This window comes from Acanthopagrus latus, chromosome 11, assembly GCF_904848185.1.
Source record: "Acanthopagrus latus isolate v.2019 chromosome 11, fAcaLat1.1, whole genome shotgun sequence".
NCBI lineage: Eukaryota > Metazoa > Chordata > Actinopteri > Spariformes > Sparidae > Acanthopagrus > Acanthopagrus latus.
In genome coordinates, this window is record NC_051049.1 from 21,252,199 (window position 1) to 21,270,458 (window position 18,260).

Below are 18,260 nucleotides of genomic sequence, written 5' to 3' on the forward strand. Positions count from 1 at the left end.
AACAAAGCTAACATTTGATAAGAAAATATAGATGTTCTCACCCTCAGACTCACTTGGAAGTGAAGCACAAGCTCTGTTTACACACTGTGTGTTATCACTGGGCTTTAAAGGTGATGGCTTAGAGAGGCCAGGGTCTGTTTTCTCTCTCTGTTGGTCTTCACTTCACCCCTCTCACCCCAGTCTCGCCCACCGTTGGTGCCCTTGACCCTCGGGACACCCACAGCTGCCTGCCTCTCTCCGTCGCTCTCTCTCTCTTTAATCTACAGCACTCTCACCCAATTAAGCGACTGATCTTTACTCAGTCCACTCGTATCGATCTGCTGCTCCCAGGGGCTGCACAGGAGATCATGAGGAGCTAATTGGAAGATAATGCGTTGCTCATTTTTCGATCAATAATATCACATTAATGAATCATTTTGTTCACTTTAAAGCTTCTCATTTCAATTCTGCTCCCTGAACCAGAGATTTCTATGTGTGTATGTTTGAGATTTCTTCCTTTTTGTGTGTGTGTGTACTGGGTATGTTTGCAGCCAGGTCAATGTCCCTCTAAGCCCCGAGTGAGTGTGTCAGAGCCGGTGTCAGGCCTCACAGCGTGATGCTGGCACTCAGAGGGGCTTAAGAGGACCGACTGACCCGCCGCCCGCTCTCCCTGTCTCCCTCAGGTCAAAGGCCAGCCGGCCGTCATCGATTCCCCCCGATGAAGAGGTCTTTAGCTCCTCCGCCTGCTCTCCCCTCTCCGGCCCACATGCTCCCGGACTATCACGGCAGCCCCTGAAGGCCTCTCAATTGTGTTTTGCATGCCCATCGATCCAGTTGGTGTCTTAGGGGGGCCGTCCTTTGAGATAACTGACAACTACAAAGGTCCCCTCCTGACAGGCCCTTGTCAATACAAATTTCCACTATTGATAAGTAATTAAAGAAAGCCTGGACATAAGGGGAGTTTGCTCAGAAGCATCTGTTAAACAGGAGACATTAACAAAAAACGTCTTGGTGACAAAAGGCGAAGACAATGCCAAAAAATAAGATTAACTGCCCCTCCACCCACACGTACTCCAACTGCCCCTTCAACTGCCTCGAAATGACACAACAGGTTCATTGATCCTTAAGCTGATATTATGCAATATTTTATTAGTCAACTAAGAGAAAATTGTTAAGTAACTCCTTTAATAATGAGATAACTGTTTAGGTGAGGGATGCACGATGATATCAGCATGTTATCAGTATTGGCATCGGACTGAAATGAACATTTCTGTCGATACACAGATGAGTTGATAAGATGATGTGACTAAAAAGTTTTTTTCTTATTTTTTGTCTGGTGAGTGTGTATATGTTTTCAGAGGAATTGTGTGTCTGCATCACGATAAGAGGAAGCATTCATAATTTGTTATCTCCACTACGTGAGAAACTTTACGTTCTCTGCAATCTGGCAAAAGAATATGTGCATATATTGGTGTGGACAAACCACGAAGAAACATATCGGATACATCAAGTCTCGGGTCATTTTTTGCACAATTGTGACAAATAATTCCTACTTCGGTGTTCTCGATTTGTGAGCCTTTGCTGTTTTTCTTCGTTTCACGTTATCAGAAAGTAAATCAATTTGAAATGTGGAGCATTTTTTCACTATGCTCAGTCACCAGCACACACACGTTTGCACCAGGCAGCTCCCATCGTGTCACACTTCATGTTCTGCAAAAGCAAATATGTTGTCAGAGGATCCACAGCTGAGCCTAGGTCTTAAAAAAGATGTTTTCTCCCAATTCGACACATGGAAGAGGTATCCCATACTGAGGCAAACATGTTGTTTAAATCCAATTTAGTGTTAAAATTGATGAATTGATAAAAAACTCAACTTGTTCTGTTCAAAGTCTTTTCCTGATTATAATCCAAACAACACCAAGGGGGAGGTAGAAGAACTTTCAAACATCAAACTTCTGGCAAAAAGCTTTTTTTTCTCTTACCATTTTCTGACAATTAATCAGTAAAATAACTGGCAGAGGAACTGACAATAACAATAATTGTTAGTTGGCAATCTGATTGAGCATAATTGATTGTTTTGCTCACTCGGTGGTCTGTGAATTGTTTGGTACCACCTTCTGATGAAACTGTCATTTTTAAAGTGTTTGATGTTGTAACTTTCTTATTGGTTGATAGATAGTCCACAAATGCTTTATAAATCAGGGATAATCGATTCATAAAAATAACTTCTGGGTTGCCAAATTGTAAACAATGTTACTGGAAGTGGTTTGTCTGTTTTGTTCATGATTAAAAAAAGTGATAAATCTTGATATCCAATAATAAACGATCCTAGCCATCTTATTTTCCAATTAGCCATTAGGTTTGCACATAGAGAGTGTTAACAAGTCATTAATAGAGAGGTTTCAATACTTAGGTCTGCCATTGCGAGTGATATGTGTTGGAAGCACTCTGTAGAAACAGATTTTTCACAGCCTGGCAACCCAGAAGTTAATAGTTCATAACAAGATAACTCAATGATTTATTGACTTTAACTGAAAGCATTAGTTAAAACTTTATAAAGGGCCCCTTTATCAGAAAGTGATACCGCATTTTCTCTCGATAAAAGTGTCAAATGTTTTGCAGTAAATTCGGCCTGTCTGCAGCAGGAGCACACCTGACGAGGCTTGTATGAGCTGAACTTTAAAAACTTCGCTAAAGAACTGAATCTTCACGTCATCAGCGGAGCAGTGAGGTCCCTGTAATTCCCTCCGCTGCATGTGACAAGAGTTATTAAACCTGCGCAAGGTTTCACCTGCTCTCTGCCGAGTCTGTTGTCAGTGATGTGACTTCGCCCTTTGTCTTTCATTCGCTGTAATCCATGCATGTGTAAGTGGATCCTCTAAGAGCAGGATAACTCCTTTTAAAGCGGTTTTAAACACTACAGGAGGGACACAAATCCACTAACTTCTCATTTACCTCTGCACCTAAGTCTTTAATGCAAAACACTCATATCCTGGTGATTAGACCTGCTGCACCGACGCCTCTTTCTTACCAGAAACTGCACTTAACTTAAGGGGAAAAAAAAAAATGCAGTGTGGTGGTGTGTGGAACTCAGTGGTTGTTGCGGGAATTAGTAGATGGAGCAGTTGTGAATGACCGGGAACTGAGGAGCTAATTGAAGAGGCTACGACTCATTTAGACTGAACCCTGGTAGTCCTGACGGGTAGGAGGTGAACTCGGCCGAGCCCTGCCTGGCCCGCAGAAGGGGGAAATGATCTGGGAGGAGGGGGGGTGGCGGGGGGGCGGTGAGTGAGTCAGTGGTGGCAGCTCTGGGATGGGGAGGGTCACACACAACCACACTCTTTGTGTGCCTCTAATCCCCCCAGCCAACACAGCTTTGGCCAGGTTTCATCATGAAAGTGCCATGAAATAACTACTTTTTTTTTTCTCTCCTCGCAGTAAATCTCCCCTAATCCTGCGGGCTGCGGAGACAAAGGCCTCTGGGACCTAATCCTGGAGCTTTTAGTGGAGCTGAGGGGCTGGCCGACAGAGCCTCTTCTAAATGACTTATTTCTATCGGACACTAATATAGCTTGACAGCCAAGAACAGCGAAAGGAGGAGGAAAGAAAGGCCAGGGGAAAAAAAGAGCACAAACATTTTCACATATTTTGGACGTCTGAGCGGTTTGATTGTGTGCGAGTGTGAGAGGAAGACGTGGACCGTGGTTATTTTGTGTACAGCCTCAAAGTAAACATCAGTCGAGGCATCTCACGTGTTTAGCTGCGAACACTGGTGAAATATTAAACGGGCTCTTGATGTGCAGTTGGCTGGGTGGAGGAATGTACCTGTAGCATCTTATTTTACGTTGGGATCTGTTTGTTCCATGAGAATGTCAAGTGACACCGAACACCGCACAATGGCTCCGCAATACTAACAAGGGATATGCAACAAGTTATACGCACTGCAAAAGATCATTTCAGAAGACTTCACGTTTTATTTTGTAATTTAAAGGTGCACTATGTTGTTTTGGGGAAGAAAGAGAAAGATCTTCATTGGCTGATTCCTTTTTGTCCCAACAAATTAAAGGAACAAACTCTCTTTGTTTTCATGACTGAACAGACAATATGATCTTGAAGGACAACACAGTTGCACACTGTTTTACTTTGTTTATATGTGGCGGACCCTGCCACCTTTCTAGCTTCGAACAGTGTTCTGGACCTTATTTTCTTCTGCTTGTTTATTCAGCCACTCACGTTCTGTATTATTATGTCGTTAATATTGTGAATATTAAAGTTCTGAGTCAGAAGTCCTTCTCCAGAACTAAACAGTGATCCATCAAGAACGTCAAGTAAATTCAGACACGTTTGAATTAACACAACAAGAAGATTTCAAGTGAACAAACCTTGCAACCGGAAGTGGTTCGGGGAAACCGTTTGTAACCTGAAATAAACAAAATCTGAAATAACAGAAATAACGTGAGTTAGGTAACTAAAGGTACATGGAAGATACCGGCAAAAGAATGTCTCTAAAGCTCAAAACAACGCTTTCATCTTGTTTTGTCTCGGCACAAAAAACACTTGGTTAGGGTTAGGGAAACATCACAAGAGGCTTTAGATACCCTGTTTTTGTCTCGCCACAAACTAGCTTAAGAGTTGTCTCCATGTGTCCTTATAAACTGCAGTCATCCACCATCATCGCCTCCAAAGTCAGCTAACAAGCATGATGTGAGCGTCACATGCCAGCTTTGGTAAAAAGAAAAGTCAACCTCGGATCATTCTGCGGTTTGCAGGAACTTTAAAGTGAAACTCTCGCTAAAATGCAACCTAGGCTTTACTTGTGATTGAATATGGGTCAAACCTTTGTGTAAAAGCATAATTACCATGAAAGAGACACTTTTAAGATTTACCATAGTTTTGTTTTCGGGCAAGCTAATTTTCAATAGAGTGCTGGGGCACTCGTACAATAGCATCAAAATCACTATTTTTAAAACATGAAGAAGGCTGGACACAACATGAAACTTGTACCAGGGTCTCTACACATGAACACGAGCATTGAGAACACTGTTTGTGTACACAGAGTTTACTAAAAAGAAGGTTTTTGAACTACTCACCGTAGGAGCTGGATCTCTGGTGCACTATGTTACACCATATTATCACATGTGTCTTATTAACATGATATCAGCATTTAATTTTTAAATATCACCAGTATCGGTCGTGACATCCTTTCTATTAACTAAAGTGTAATTAGCTATGAAGGTACCATTTGTTAATGATGGTTACCATATATACGTGATAGTATCAAGTCAGGCATATTCAAGTTTAACTTCAACTCCTTATTTATCATCCATAAGCAGTATGTCTAAACATTAAATTAATGGATTATAACACGATGTAGTTACAAGCAGATACAGCTTTCTGAATCTTTATTAAGACCTATTGAATGACAATATAGTAAACACTCATGTGATCATTTAAGATATATCTAGAGGAAAAGTTATTGTTGACAAATTAAAGGGGCACTGTGTAGTTTTGGAGAAGAAATTCAAACACAGAATTTTGATATTTACAATATAAATGAGGTGATAATATGAACTCAGAATTTTTTTTTTCCATCAAGCTGTTCCCAGAGCTAGAAAGGTGGCAGGGTCCGCCACATATAAACACAGTGAGACAGTATGATATTGTGTTGTCCTTTAGGGTCATTTTGTTTTTTCGGCTGCGAAAGAGAGTTTGTTTATCTGAATAATAAAAAAAAGTCAATGGAAATCTTAAAACATCTTCCCCCGAAAACTACACAGTGCACCTTTAATTAAAAAAAAAGTTCTCATAGTGTGTTGTAGAGTATAAAGTCCTTCACTTTAGCACGGCCTGTAAGACTGAATGTATTAGAGGACTTCATTTTGATGTGCTGTTCTCCTCTCTGCTCCTGGGAAGACTTGTAATTTAGCTCGGCTGGGTGTGAAGAAATTGTTCTGGTGGAGCAGCGCTCAGATTAACTTCACATGGTGACAGTTTATAGGCAAAATATGGTGCCTGTTAGCAAAACAAACCCCGAGAGAAAGGGGGCCTGTCAGAGCCGGCGGTGTGGGGGGAAAGAGGACTGAGAAGCAGAGGCACAATCAAAGGCTGTTATTTTAATCTGCCCTGCCTCGGAGATTAGCCGACCACATTGTTTTAATTGTTTTAACGGGAGGGAATGAAACGCTCGCTTATAGGGGGGATCCTTGGCATAAATCTCTCAAGTTCAATAGTTTCAAAAACTTGAGCTCCTCGCAACCCCCCTCTCTTCCCTCATCCCACCTAATCCCGGCTAATACCTTTCTTTCTATTGGCTAATGGCTGAGGGGAGCCTGGGTAAATGCGTCTTAAATAGTCGTGGGTGAGAATGGGTTTTCGGAGAATAAGATCTGTGCCACGACAAAGAGCGCTGCTGTGCGAGGATATAAGGCCCGAACACGCTGGCCCGGGAGGTTCTGGACTACAGCGCACCGGGGTCGGCTTCCGTGCGTAAAGGCGCACCTGGATCTCACGCTCCTGCTCAGCCTGCGGCTCTCAGGTGAACAGCAGAGGACACTGAGAGAAACTGCGCAGACAGAAAAGGTTTGAACTATTTATTTATTTATTTAAAGCACGGAGAGATGGCTGAATGACAACAACGGAAGCTTGTTTTCGGTTAAAAATGCCGCTTTTGTGGCTTTTAGATGTGAAACAGTCGCAGCATTTGACGCGAAGTGTGAATATTGTTTAGCCATCCATTACGACGCATTAATGAATTTATAAAATAAAAAGATCACAATCTGAAAAGTGATTAAAATGGCCAAAAGGGACAATAATAATAATGAATTTGGAGCATTAAAAAAAAATGGAAAAAACTACGTTGGTCCCTCTCATAACACGTGCTCTGTTGCAGTTGTGTGTATTTTTTCGGCTTCTAATTCTAACAATTTATCAAATTGTCAAATAACATCAGCCTTAATGATTTAATCTGTGTCAACTGATCCACTGACTTCATGAAAAGATGCGTAGATAACCGTGTGTAGGAGGTTTGAGGGCTTTGCCGCATGCGGGGTCTCACGTTACAAGTCTTCCTGCGTCCTCAGATTCAGCATGAACTCGTTGAATTTCTGCGGGACGTCCGGCGGCGGAGGCGTGTATCCTCCTGCTCTCCACGGAGTCAACGCCATGCTGTTCGACCTGCACCACCAGATGGCGGAGCAGTACCACGTTTACCCCGCAGCCAGCCCCGCCGTGCACACCCTCTCTGTGGCCGAGAGACTGGCAGGTGGGTCCTGCTGTGGAGGCACGTTGCTGCCACTTTAAGAAAAAGAAAATCAGATGAAAACTAGGATGGATGGAAATAATGATTTTCAAATTAAGACTGAACTGATGAATTGGTGTGTGTCTGTCACGTGAAGTGTTAGGGTCTGTGCAGGACCAGCATAATGTGGGAACCTATGTCCGGCAGTTAAAGATGATGATGAAAACTCAACTAACAGCGAGCGAGTTAGTTAGTTAGTGAATTGGGATATGGGTGCATATTATGCATTTGCATGGATATACAATAAAAGTCAAATGAAATGTGTCACATTATTTTGGGGGATCAAAAATATTCACAAAACACCATATTCAAATTCAGATATGCCTTCAAAAAAAACAAAAAACAATCAATTGAAACCCTAAAATATCCTGATATCCCGAAATCATTTTCATTGTGTGTATATATGTAGTCCCACGGTTAGTCATAATGATAAGAAATCATCATTTTGAGATAAAAGTAACAAGAAAAAGGGCAAAATTATGAAATAAAGAGCTGAAATCACAAGATATAAAGTCATATGTATGGTGAGTTTAGGAGCTACTTACATATCAAAATTACTCTTTTCTCAATAGCAGAGGTTTTTAAATAGTGATTTCATGTCAATAAATGTACTTAAGAATCAATAGTAAGCAAATGTAAAAACATATAGATATTTATAGTTATGTATTTATATCAGTCGACTGATTATCAACCTGGTTATTTATTGGATGTCAGTTGCTGATTCAAATAAATTGATTTAAAAATGCCTCCAAAGAGCAGTGGAGTGGAAGTACAGTGGTTGAGTAAGTGTACTTAGTTATACATTTGATATGCATTTTAAAAATGAAGATTTAAAGCCAATATATTTACTTTACTAACACAAAATGTCAACACTGTGTTACTGTAAAAGATGTGTGTGTTCCCTCCATCACTGGTCACAGTTTTTTTTTATCTGTGGACATGACTCAATTTAACGTCACTTGACTTACCCAGGGAAAAAATGACAGGAGACTTCCATGAGACTTGGACTGAATGACTTGAGTCACGTGCAAATAAAGATTTTATATATAAAATGTGGAGGATTTATTTGTTCAGAGGTGTATGCATTCATTAAAAAGAGCTCCATCTTCCACAGCTCGAATGTTACAGTTCTATTTACACATGAATGCATTTTGTTGCATTAAATTATTGATGGTACTTATAAAGAGAAATGAATAATGCAGGACTTGTAATGGTAAAGTGTGACATTGCTACCTCGACCATCTGATATTGCAAAGCGGATGAGATCTATGTCAGAAATGTCCAAACTGAGTCCATACTGGTGAAACCTTTACTGCATCCCTGAAACACAGAAGAATGACATGGAGGTGTGAAACATGTTGCTGCCGACTCAGCATACTTTGAAGGTGACATTTTTCTTTCTCCCCGTCCTGGCAGAGCTCATTCTGGAGGCTCGGTACGGCAACCAGCAGAAGCAGCGCCGCAGCCGCACGGCGTTCACGGTGTCTCAGCTGCAGGCGCTGGAGAAAGCCTTCCAGCAGACACAGTACCCAGATGTGGGCATGAGAGAGAGGCTGGCCGTCTGCATCAACCTGCCTGAGGCTCGCATACAGGTGAGAGCAGACGGCGACCAGCACCTGACTGCAAACAATGCTGCATGCGTGAATTGGTAATTTATGGTAAATATTTAGCTGGAAAGCATGATAAAACCCTCCTGTGTTTAACTTTTGATATCAAAGTCTCAGACATATAACTTAAATAGGAGAAAGAAAGTGGACTAGATGAATCTTGGGAACAAAAACAGGCTGCTTCCAAATGTATTTGTACGAGGGTGTCAATGGTTCAAGATTTTCATATAACCATCTCAAAAATATAATGGTTTCACGATATATATATATGATATAACACAATTAATATGAATATTATTATAACACACAATTGTACTTAAAGGCAGTGGCTCACTCTGGATGTTTGAGGGGCAGGGGGCACAGCCTGTATGTGGAGGGGGACCAGCATGCAGCTGTGATACATTCATACCCAGAGGGGCCTTTATGAAGCTTTGTCCACTAGGAGGGCATCCAAGAAAGGCAGTTTTATCATGTTTTATCTGCTATATGGGCATCCAAGAGGGCAGTTTTGCTGTTTTTTTCTTCACACACAGGGGCATCAGGGGGGCGATCACCCTCGCTGCCTCCCCTTAAGTCCTCCTGTGTTTTCTGGGGTAAAACAAAGATTGTATTAAAATTAAGAGAATATTATGTCCTGACAGACATGAAACTTGACGTGTGCTTGATATATCTGTTTTAATAACACTAATATTGCAGAATATAAGCAAACGTAAGTGGGATGATGATAATTATAATTCACGTGATGGAATACCTTGAAAATGATACATCGCTGCAACCCTAACTTGTACATACCTGTGTCTATATAGATTTGATGGAAATGTACATAATATATATAGTTCATATAATCAGTTTTAGCTCAGTGTCTGTGTTAATTATTTCTTATCTGCCCATTTGAGTGCCTTTATGTTTGTTTTGTCTGATTTTGCCTCTGTAAGGCTGCATTATTCCCTCTAAGGTTGTGATTATCTCTTTTGTTTTGTTTTGAATGTCTCTTCTTTCATTTTCATATTTCGGAATGTGCTCACACTTGCATAAAAATGTTCTGAGAGATAAATGTACATTTGCTGTTTGTTCATCCAGGTGTGGTTTAAGAACAGGCGGGCGAAGTTTCGTAAAGGTCAGCGGTGCTCCCCGCTCTCCCGAGACCACAGTCTGGAGGAGACGCCCCATCACAGCAAGGAGGGACAGGAGGACGTCAGGACAGAAGACAAACAGGACACCGCTGCATCACACATGGACAGCAACATCCCTCCTTGTCGCTGTCCCCCTCCTCATCCCCCTCCTCGTGTGGAGAAAAGTCAGGATGTTTGCCCTCCTCCTGTTCCTTCAGACTCTGATGTTTCCCGTTGCTCCCTCCGCCTTCACTCTCCTCCACTTTTCCCCTTCATGACAGGGGAGTGCTACAGTCATCCACCTCACCAGCCAGTTGTAGGAGTGCTGTCCGCTGAGCTCGCCCTCCCCCCGGTGTTCTGGCCCATCATACAGCAGCAGAGCTCCGCCCTGGGGGCTCATCCGCCACCCATTGCTAAAAACTGTAGCCTCTCCCTTCAGACTGCTTTTTCCGGTAAAGCTCTGCCTCACCCTCACCTGGGGCTGTAACTGCAGAGCTGCAGCCCGACGTCTTCACCCTTTGTTTTAAACCTGAAGCAGCCCCGTGTGTGAAGAGACAAGGAAGAGATGCACTGACTGCACCGAATGTTCATTTTTATTTAGCGAGCTTTGTTGAATGGATGAAGATAAGTACTGTCATAATGCTTTCAAGGGTTTTTAGAGTATACCAAGTCTAATTTGTACCTGATTAATTCAACCTCTACAGGTTGGTGTTGGCTTGCTTGAACTCCACCAATTTCACACATTAAAATGTATTTATATGTCTTTGAAAGTACCACTGTATATGGGAAGGTAGAATAAAGCCTGTTGTGGCTCCAGAGGAAGCTGCATCTAATCTGATAAATTGAGTTATTGAGTGAACGTAGGCACCACTGGCCTGCATTGGACTCTTCTCACACTATTAGACTCAATATGGACAGTTTAAAAACCAGTGATTAAAATCAATACAGCAGACCCGGAGAATTTGCCTTTCTAATTCCACACCTTCTTGTTCCTCTCCAAAAACCTGACACCTACATTACCCACAATGCACCTCAGTGACTGATTGACATGACTGAAGGCGATCAAATAACAAACAGCTTCCTCTGGAGCCACAAAAGGCTTCAAACTCCTTTTTTTTTTACATATCTAAACAAATTATCTCACACTTTGCCATGTAAAATTGGTGACGCTGCCCTTTAATCCTTACATTTTATTCCAGACAACAAGCAGGGCACACGCGGCATTTAAATTATTGTTGTCTCATTCAGCATTATTTAGCTACTCTGACGCGCAGCTACACAGTGATAAAAACAGTAAAAGCACATGAGAGCGGTTCCTTATTGTAGCCGGGCACTGCAACATAGAAATGTGAAATAAAACGATTTGTACATGAATTCTGTTTGTCTTTTTTGTTTTTTGCTGTGAGACTTATGATGGGTTTCACTCATTTAAACTCTATCTCTGGACACATGACAAGAGTGGAAGAAAAGAAGATATTTAAAGAAAGGTATATTATTTGTATTTACATGGAGATCTGCTTCATCTGCTACTTTTTATAATGCAGAACATACTTGGGGTCATTTACAACTATTAACCGAGTTCTGTGAAGTTTACTGTTTCGCTGCACTCAGAATGCATGTCAGTGCATTTACTTCCACTCCACTACAGCCTGAAGCCAAACATTGTACTTTTTACTCACTACATTTATTCTATAATTTGGTTACTAGTTACTTTCCGGATTACATGCAACATCAGAGCCAAAGAAGCACACTTTTTTAATTCATTCATTCATTTGATTAGCAATCAGACTAAAATAAAAACTTGCTTCTGATGCTCAAAAAAGAGGCTGAAAATGGAATCCGATGATAGGCCAGGCTGATAATCAGTCCACCCACAGTGTATAGTTTATACATACATGTGAATATATGTATAATTTACTTGAAACTTGTACTTTTTGATACTTGATACATTCAATATCATAACTTCAAGGCCTTAACTCAAATACTATCAGCATGGAAGGCTTTCACTTCTACCAAAATAATATTCTAATATGATATTTTTACAACGCTGTCCGTTACCTATCTTATCTGTCTTAAGTGTTTGTTAACCACATTTGAAGGATCACTGCAAAAAACAAAACAAAACAAAACAAAAAAACTGCAAGTATACTGGCCAATATATTAATATTCAATGTTTTAATCCCTAATATCAGTACTGGCATTGGCTCCTCAAATCAAGTTTTGGTAGGCCAAATCAGTGCTGGTTAATTTTTCTGTCAGTCTATCGACTGGTTAACATTCAATTATTTCTGCTCTGAGTTTGATTTCATCAATATTTTTACAACAAAAAGGTACAAAATCTTAAATAGTTGTTCAATATATCTGGTGTAAATTCCACATCAGGATTTCATCTTTCTTTGGCAACATTTAGCATCTGGATTTTGCACCTGTGAAATATTACTGTAAATATATATATATTTACAATAATATTTCACAGGTTTCACACTCAAACTATGACTTTTGTTCAATATACAAACACTAGTGCAGGAAACTAATCAATTAAGAGTTAACTCCAAATATAGACTGTAGTCACACACCTGAAGGGATTCTATCAAAGACTATAATCCCCCATTAAGTGTTTAATAAGTAAACTAAACAACATAATTGCGTTGCGTTCGTTTGCCAAGTTGCAGATCTTTCAATAACGTCGCACCATCTTAGCTTCGGTTTGATGAAGGCTGCTGATCTGTCACCAGAATCGACATGTTTGTTTGTGGCAGCTCCTCGGTGACCTGTGCGCGCCTGATGTTCAGCTTATTCTCCAAACCAGCTGCGTGAGTTTTCCGGCGTAGCGCAGTGCCGAGAGCCAGCGTGACGCCGTGCCTGGGCATCGGCAGCTGAGGGAGGCTTAAAGAGACATCAGTGAAATCATAGCAACTTGACTTGAGGGCAAGAGAAACGAAATGAGACCGGGGAACCATGACTTGGACTACGTTTCGATAGCCAACATTTGAAGGTAATACGCTCTCATTTGCTGACAGCTGTTTATTCGTAGCACCGTCTCGGCGCACACTGAGGTTCCTGCTTAATGCTTCGTGTGTTAGCCCGGGTGCTAGCTTGCTAAATGGCTAGCTTGTGAGCCAAGCGGCAAGAGATCCCAGGCTGCCGTTGGAGTGCAGTCGGTTGTTTAGGATTAAGGAGTTGCCCGGCAGTGGTCAGGATAATGGCTGTACCTGGAATCTGAACTCAAAAACGATCCTCTCAGGTGAAACAACGATTCATTTAATTATAAAGTGACTTCGGTCGATGGAATTGATTAGTTACAACGTCGCTAGGGACATTGTTATTTCTCTGTTATTAAGCATTTACTAACTAACCAGGTTACAGTAGTAGAGGGAATGTCAATCAATGAATATTTTATGTTCTGTCCTGCTTCGACTTGTTACATTTGAATTAGTTCGCTAAAGGTTAGCTGGCTTATGGTTGACTGCTGTTAACAGATTAGCTAACGTTACATCGTTAGCTGGTTTTTATCAGGCGTTGGGCCAAGACTAAACGGTGTTTTTGGTAGGTGCTAGCTTGGTTAGCTTGTTACTGGTAACGTTATGTGGCATTTCGATAGAGCTGCAACAGTAAGACTTGCGTATACTCTACAGCATATACATGTATCTATGTATAATACTGAAATGCTATTCATAGAGCACAGTAAAACGGCTCGGCAGAATAAAACTTGCTACGACTGAACGATATCAAGCTAACTTGAGCTTGCTAACAAACGCCAAGATAGCCTGAGAGTATCCGGCCTTGTCCGCCGAAATAGCTAACAGTCTTATGTTAACCCTCGATTTCCCGAAGACAAACATCGACGGGGTTTCTAGTAAGATTCTATCTACTTTGTCTTATGTCGTAACGTGCTATCAAAGAGAAGACGCAGCTACTTTGAATCGCCCGAAACTAGCGCTAAATGACAGCTGCCAGGCACTATTCGGTAGCCAGTTAGCTGTTAGCTAGCATTAACATAAGCTTTAAAGAGAAGATATTTTATACACTGCAAGGAAACACTGTCAATCGTATCCAAGTGCAGTAATACCGCTACTGTTGTTTTTGTCAATTTGAGGCTCTCTGTTGGTAGTAGGATTCATGTTTAGAAGGTTTGAAACCCGCCTGCGTCGTCTTATTACGAGCTAACTGTATTGACTCCAACGGTGATTCTAGCAGGCTGACGTTAGAGCCCCAATATTTCATTTAGGACATCATTATTGTTGTTACTCTTTGTAGCTAATATCCACCTCAAAGCTAAGAGTATATGACAGCTTAGTCGTTACGTATTAAAGAACGTGTTGGCTATACCAAACAGCTGACATGAAAAACAACACACAACTTCCTGAAATGAGTCAGTCTAGACCTATGGGCTAAGATGGCCAAGAAGTTACTTCAGATAGTAAGCTAATTAGCTAGATAGGTCTTTGTTGTGTTCCAGGGGCATCTCTGTCATTTATCCTGTTCACTCACTATTGTTTTAAAGTATTTACTGCTTTTGCTTTAAAGTATGGACTTTTTTGGGTCACCTTGGCAAATAAAATGCTCAGCATAGTGCACATTGCCTTATTGGTCTTTGTGATCACTTGATAATCTTAGCTTGTACCTACCTCCCATGTATTACTTCCAGTCTTGTGACAAGGTATGCTAGTGAGCAGGCATTCCATGAGCATGCAACAAGGAAGACATGACAGTGTAATGATTGACAGCAGACCTGGCCTTTAAATGTGCCCTTTTTCTCAGGCATGCTGATTGCATTATGAGAAGAAGACAGACATGCAAACGATGTTCTTGCTTTATTTACACACAGATGCAGCTCATAATATTTCAGACTTCAATAATCAGTATAGTTAATATAATGTTGCCTACTCATGGAAATGTTATCTGGGCCATTGTTGGCATAAACCTACTTACTTAATCGCATGTGTGAGTGATTTTGATAAATATTTTTCACAAATCAATGCTTATTGTTTGCCAATGTATTTCTGATAATACTGTGTTTCAGTCCTGTGATGATTATGTAAGTCCTCAGCTAGCTGTAGACCAGACTGTATCCAAATCCTTCCAATAATATGCTTCCCAGTGATGCAAATGTTATGATGAGATGAGGCATTACAGCAGTCATTGATCCGTGTAAGTGCCTTTCCATAGCAAAGAGTAGCTGCCCATCACTGGTGCCTGCATGCAGCACCACCAACATCATCATAGACATAAGGGAGTTAGGAGAGCTGCTCTGGACAGAGATGTCTGCATGTGATTTTAGGCAAAAGGCTGCACAGAGATGGTCAAGTCACACTGCCAATGAAGCCTGAAGTAATTGTTGTGTTTGTTGTTTGTGTGCCTGGCATGCCTTATTTATCTGTTCATCATGGCATGGCTTAGTCTGATACCTGTTCTCCTTTTACATTTTACATTTTAGTCTCTTGGATATGTGTTTATACATATGATCATTATCCGAAGTGTTCAGTAGTCTGAAACTTAGCTCACTGGTGTTTCAGGACATTAGATACATAATTCTTGTACATACAAAAAATAGGTTCAGTTGTAAAAGAAAGCTTTTCTCTCATGTCTGAGGTCCTCTTTGGAATATTTCTTCTCATATCGATTGCTTTATTGAATTTGCCTTGCGCTGGTCTGAAGCAAGATCTCATTTCAGCTGTAGTAGGAAATCGCCTCAGTAGATGTAATTGATCTAAAGTGTAAATCTAGTGAAATGTTCAACCTTTTTGTCTGAAAATTTCAATCTTTTCATGGCAAGGAAATGCAACAGGTACAGATTATGATTGATTTGTTGTTTTTCCCATATTTTGGCTTATATTGATGACTTGTAAGTGTAGATTGGGATAGCTACTGGAGAAGGTATTTCATCTGAAGATAGTAAACATAGTGAGCACCAGTTTTCTTTTTAAAACATTTAAATATACCTATGCCAAAAGTGTTAGAGGCTGTACAGAAAACGGATTGATTTCTGTCTGTTTTTGCTTTTGCAGATCCCCCCGCTGACATCAAACCCAACCTGTCACCCCACGCATTTTTCTCTAAATCTGGGTTGCCTCATCTGCCGTGGCCCTGCAGCATGGAGAGCTACCACTGTGTCACTCAAGGCTGACCAGAAGGAATGAGGCACTCCTGGAGATGTTCCCAAGTGGCCTTGTGGATGCAGTAGCTGGGTTTCGGAGTGCTATTTTATGACTAGCATTGTATGTGTGGCTGTGGGCACATCCTAGCACAACCTGCCTACTCCTCAGGCGGGGACATGCTACTCTGAGACTGGAGCTGGAGAAACGCACAAGAAAGGATCCCCCTTGGTAAACAAGGAACACAAAGAGAAAAAGGGAAGCACTCAGCAAAAGAGCTGTCTGATAAACACACGAGGCACTGCAGCTGTAGCTTGAGCGCATTTAAGTGTCTTCTGAACGAGTGCACATTTTAACAGCAACACCTTTCCTCTGTCCTGTGAGATTTGTCCATCTCCCCCTCCCTAAAGCCTCCTCTGTCGTTGTTATTGGAGTTTCTATGATTTGCATGGCTGGAGAATAACCGTGGAGAGGCCAGGGTATCACAAGCTTATGGATTTTGACAAGAGAGGGGGCAAGGGAGAGACAGAGGAAGGGAAAAAGATGTCTAAGACGGCAGGCAGCAGGACTGGACATGGGGGCCGGAGTTCAGGGACCAATTCTGGAGTGCTTATGGTTGGCCCAAACTTCCGTGTGGGCAAAAAAATCGGCTGCGGGAACTTTGGAGAGCTGCGGTTGGGAAAAAACCTCTATACTAACGAATATGTGGCCATCAAATTGGTAAGTTCATCCTTAGGGTTGGTGACGTAACAGAAATATGAACTCATAATTGTACATATCAACCACATTAGTATTCTGGTATGTCTCAGTGGATCCTGTATGAAGAGTCCTGCTTATCTGATATTTAGTATGCTTTTACAGCAGGAAAAATGATGTTCAAAGTTTAAAAAATGTTGTATGTATTCAACCATGCTCTGCTTGGAGGTAAAGAAGAGTAGGTTAGGACTGGATAATAAGTTAAACCATGTCTTGAAAGGTGTTTTTATTTTCATAGAAGGACAGCCACATATTTACCTTTCACTTCATAGAGAGGGCAAATGTAATGTATGTAAAGTGATTCATATATTTTTCAAGAATAACATCTGAAGTTCCTCAAAGTGGCTCTAAACAATTGGTGATTCTGATCGCGAAGGTAGGTTGGACGGCGCGGCCACAGCTAGTCGCTATCTTCGGACGGACAGATGCTTGTCGCCCTCACCCGCTACAAAGCAGCTAATATTGAAAATTAGTGTAGTGGCGCTGAGCTAGCAGTATAGCAGCGCTGCGCCACTGTTCCATTGTCTGGGGAGAACCCTGGGTTGTGAACAGCCACACGAAATATCGAGGTCTCTTTGTTTTGTAGATTCTAGGTCAGCCAGTGGCTGGTCAACCATTTCCTCTGCACGTCATTTCTGACGATTTTATGAATGTGTTGCCACTTGCATCGCTTGGATCACGCGCAGATATTTTTTTCTCTGACGATGCCCTAATGTGAGCAAGACCTGACTCGGACTCTAGTTAAGTAGTCATACCGAAGCTGATGTGGAATAGGCGTCATCTCCACCACATCTGCCCTGGTCTGTGTGTGATTATCCTTACATTTGTATCTCCCAGCGAGGTCATTATCTCTGAATGGGCATCCACTGAATACTTTGTTAACCACACAGAAGGCAGAGGTTAGCAAACAGCTATAATTGCAGTTCCTCTCTCTGAAATCTTTAGTTGTGCTTGCTGCCTCTCCCCCCCTTGCCTGTGAACCCTCCCATCTGTTTGGGTATTTTTATCCCCATGGTGTCCAGCTATATCTGGATCTGGTATTAGGGCCATGACACTGCTCCATGGATCTCGTGGCCCACTGGACCCAGCGTTTATTTGAATGTTTAATTGTGAGAAGAGGAAGTGTGCAAATGGTGTCAGCAAGGCCTGACTAATATTAGGACCTGGTTGTGAGAATTATTTAGGGTTTCTTTTCGGTGACAGATTTCAGATTTCAGATTCATGTTTCCTTGTTGTTCATTATCAGCTACAGTGACTCCATTGGCTTCCTTTTGATGTTTACAAAAAGGATACTTTTAGGCTTAATTTTTCAACACAAACTGTACAAATTACACAGACTGTTTAAATAGTTTTTTGGCCCAGTGACACCTGACATGGAGAGGTCTTCTCCCCTGTCGATTCTCGGGGTACCCCA

At 41.5% G+C, this 18,260-nt stretch overlaps 2 protein-coding genes across 8 annotated transcripts in view; both read left to right on the forward strand.

The window, feature by feature from the left end:
* Positions 1-5,655: 5,655 nt before the first annotated feature.
* On the forward strand, positions 5,656-11,523 carry zgc:101100 (uncharacterized protein LOC445169 homolog). Its single transcript, XM_037115057.1, has 4 exons — positions 5,656-6,558; positions 7,059-7,240; positions 8,693-8,868; positions 9,964-11,523. The coding sequence occupies exons 2-4, from the start codon at positions 7,066-7,068 to the stop codon at positions 10,480-10,482; spliced, it is 870 nt and encodes a 289-aa protein (XP_036970952.1). The 5' UTR covers positions 5,656-6,558; positions 7,059-7,065; the 3' UTR covers positions 10,483-11,523.
* A 1,176-nt stretch (positions 11,524-12,699) lies between these two features.
* The window catches only part of csnk1g2b (casein kinase 1, gamma 2b), a 34,366-nt gene continuing 28,805 nt past the window's right edge, over positions 12,700-18,260 (forward strand). The window contains exons 1-2 of one of the 7 annotated variants that reach the window (XM_037114476.1): positions 12,700-12,990; positions 16,004-16,810. In XM_037114476.1, coding sequence (XP_036970371.1) covers positions 16,583-16,810 — 228 coding nt within the window. In that variant the 5' untranslated portion in view covers positions 12,700-12,990; positions 16,004-16,582. Of the gene's footprint in view, positions 12,991-13,076; positions 13,240-13,427; positions 13,542-13,829; positions 13,852-16,003; positions 16,811-18,260 lie in introns of those variants that run through there. The other 6 variants (XM_037114472.1, XM_037114479.1, XM_037114478.1 and 3 more) reach the window with 6 other exon arrangements.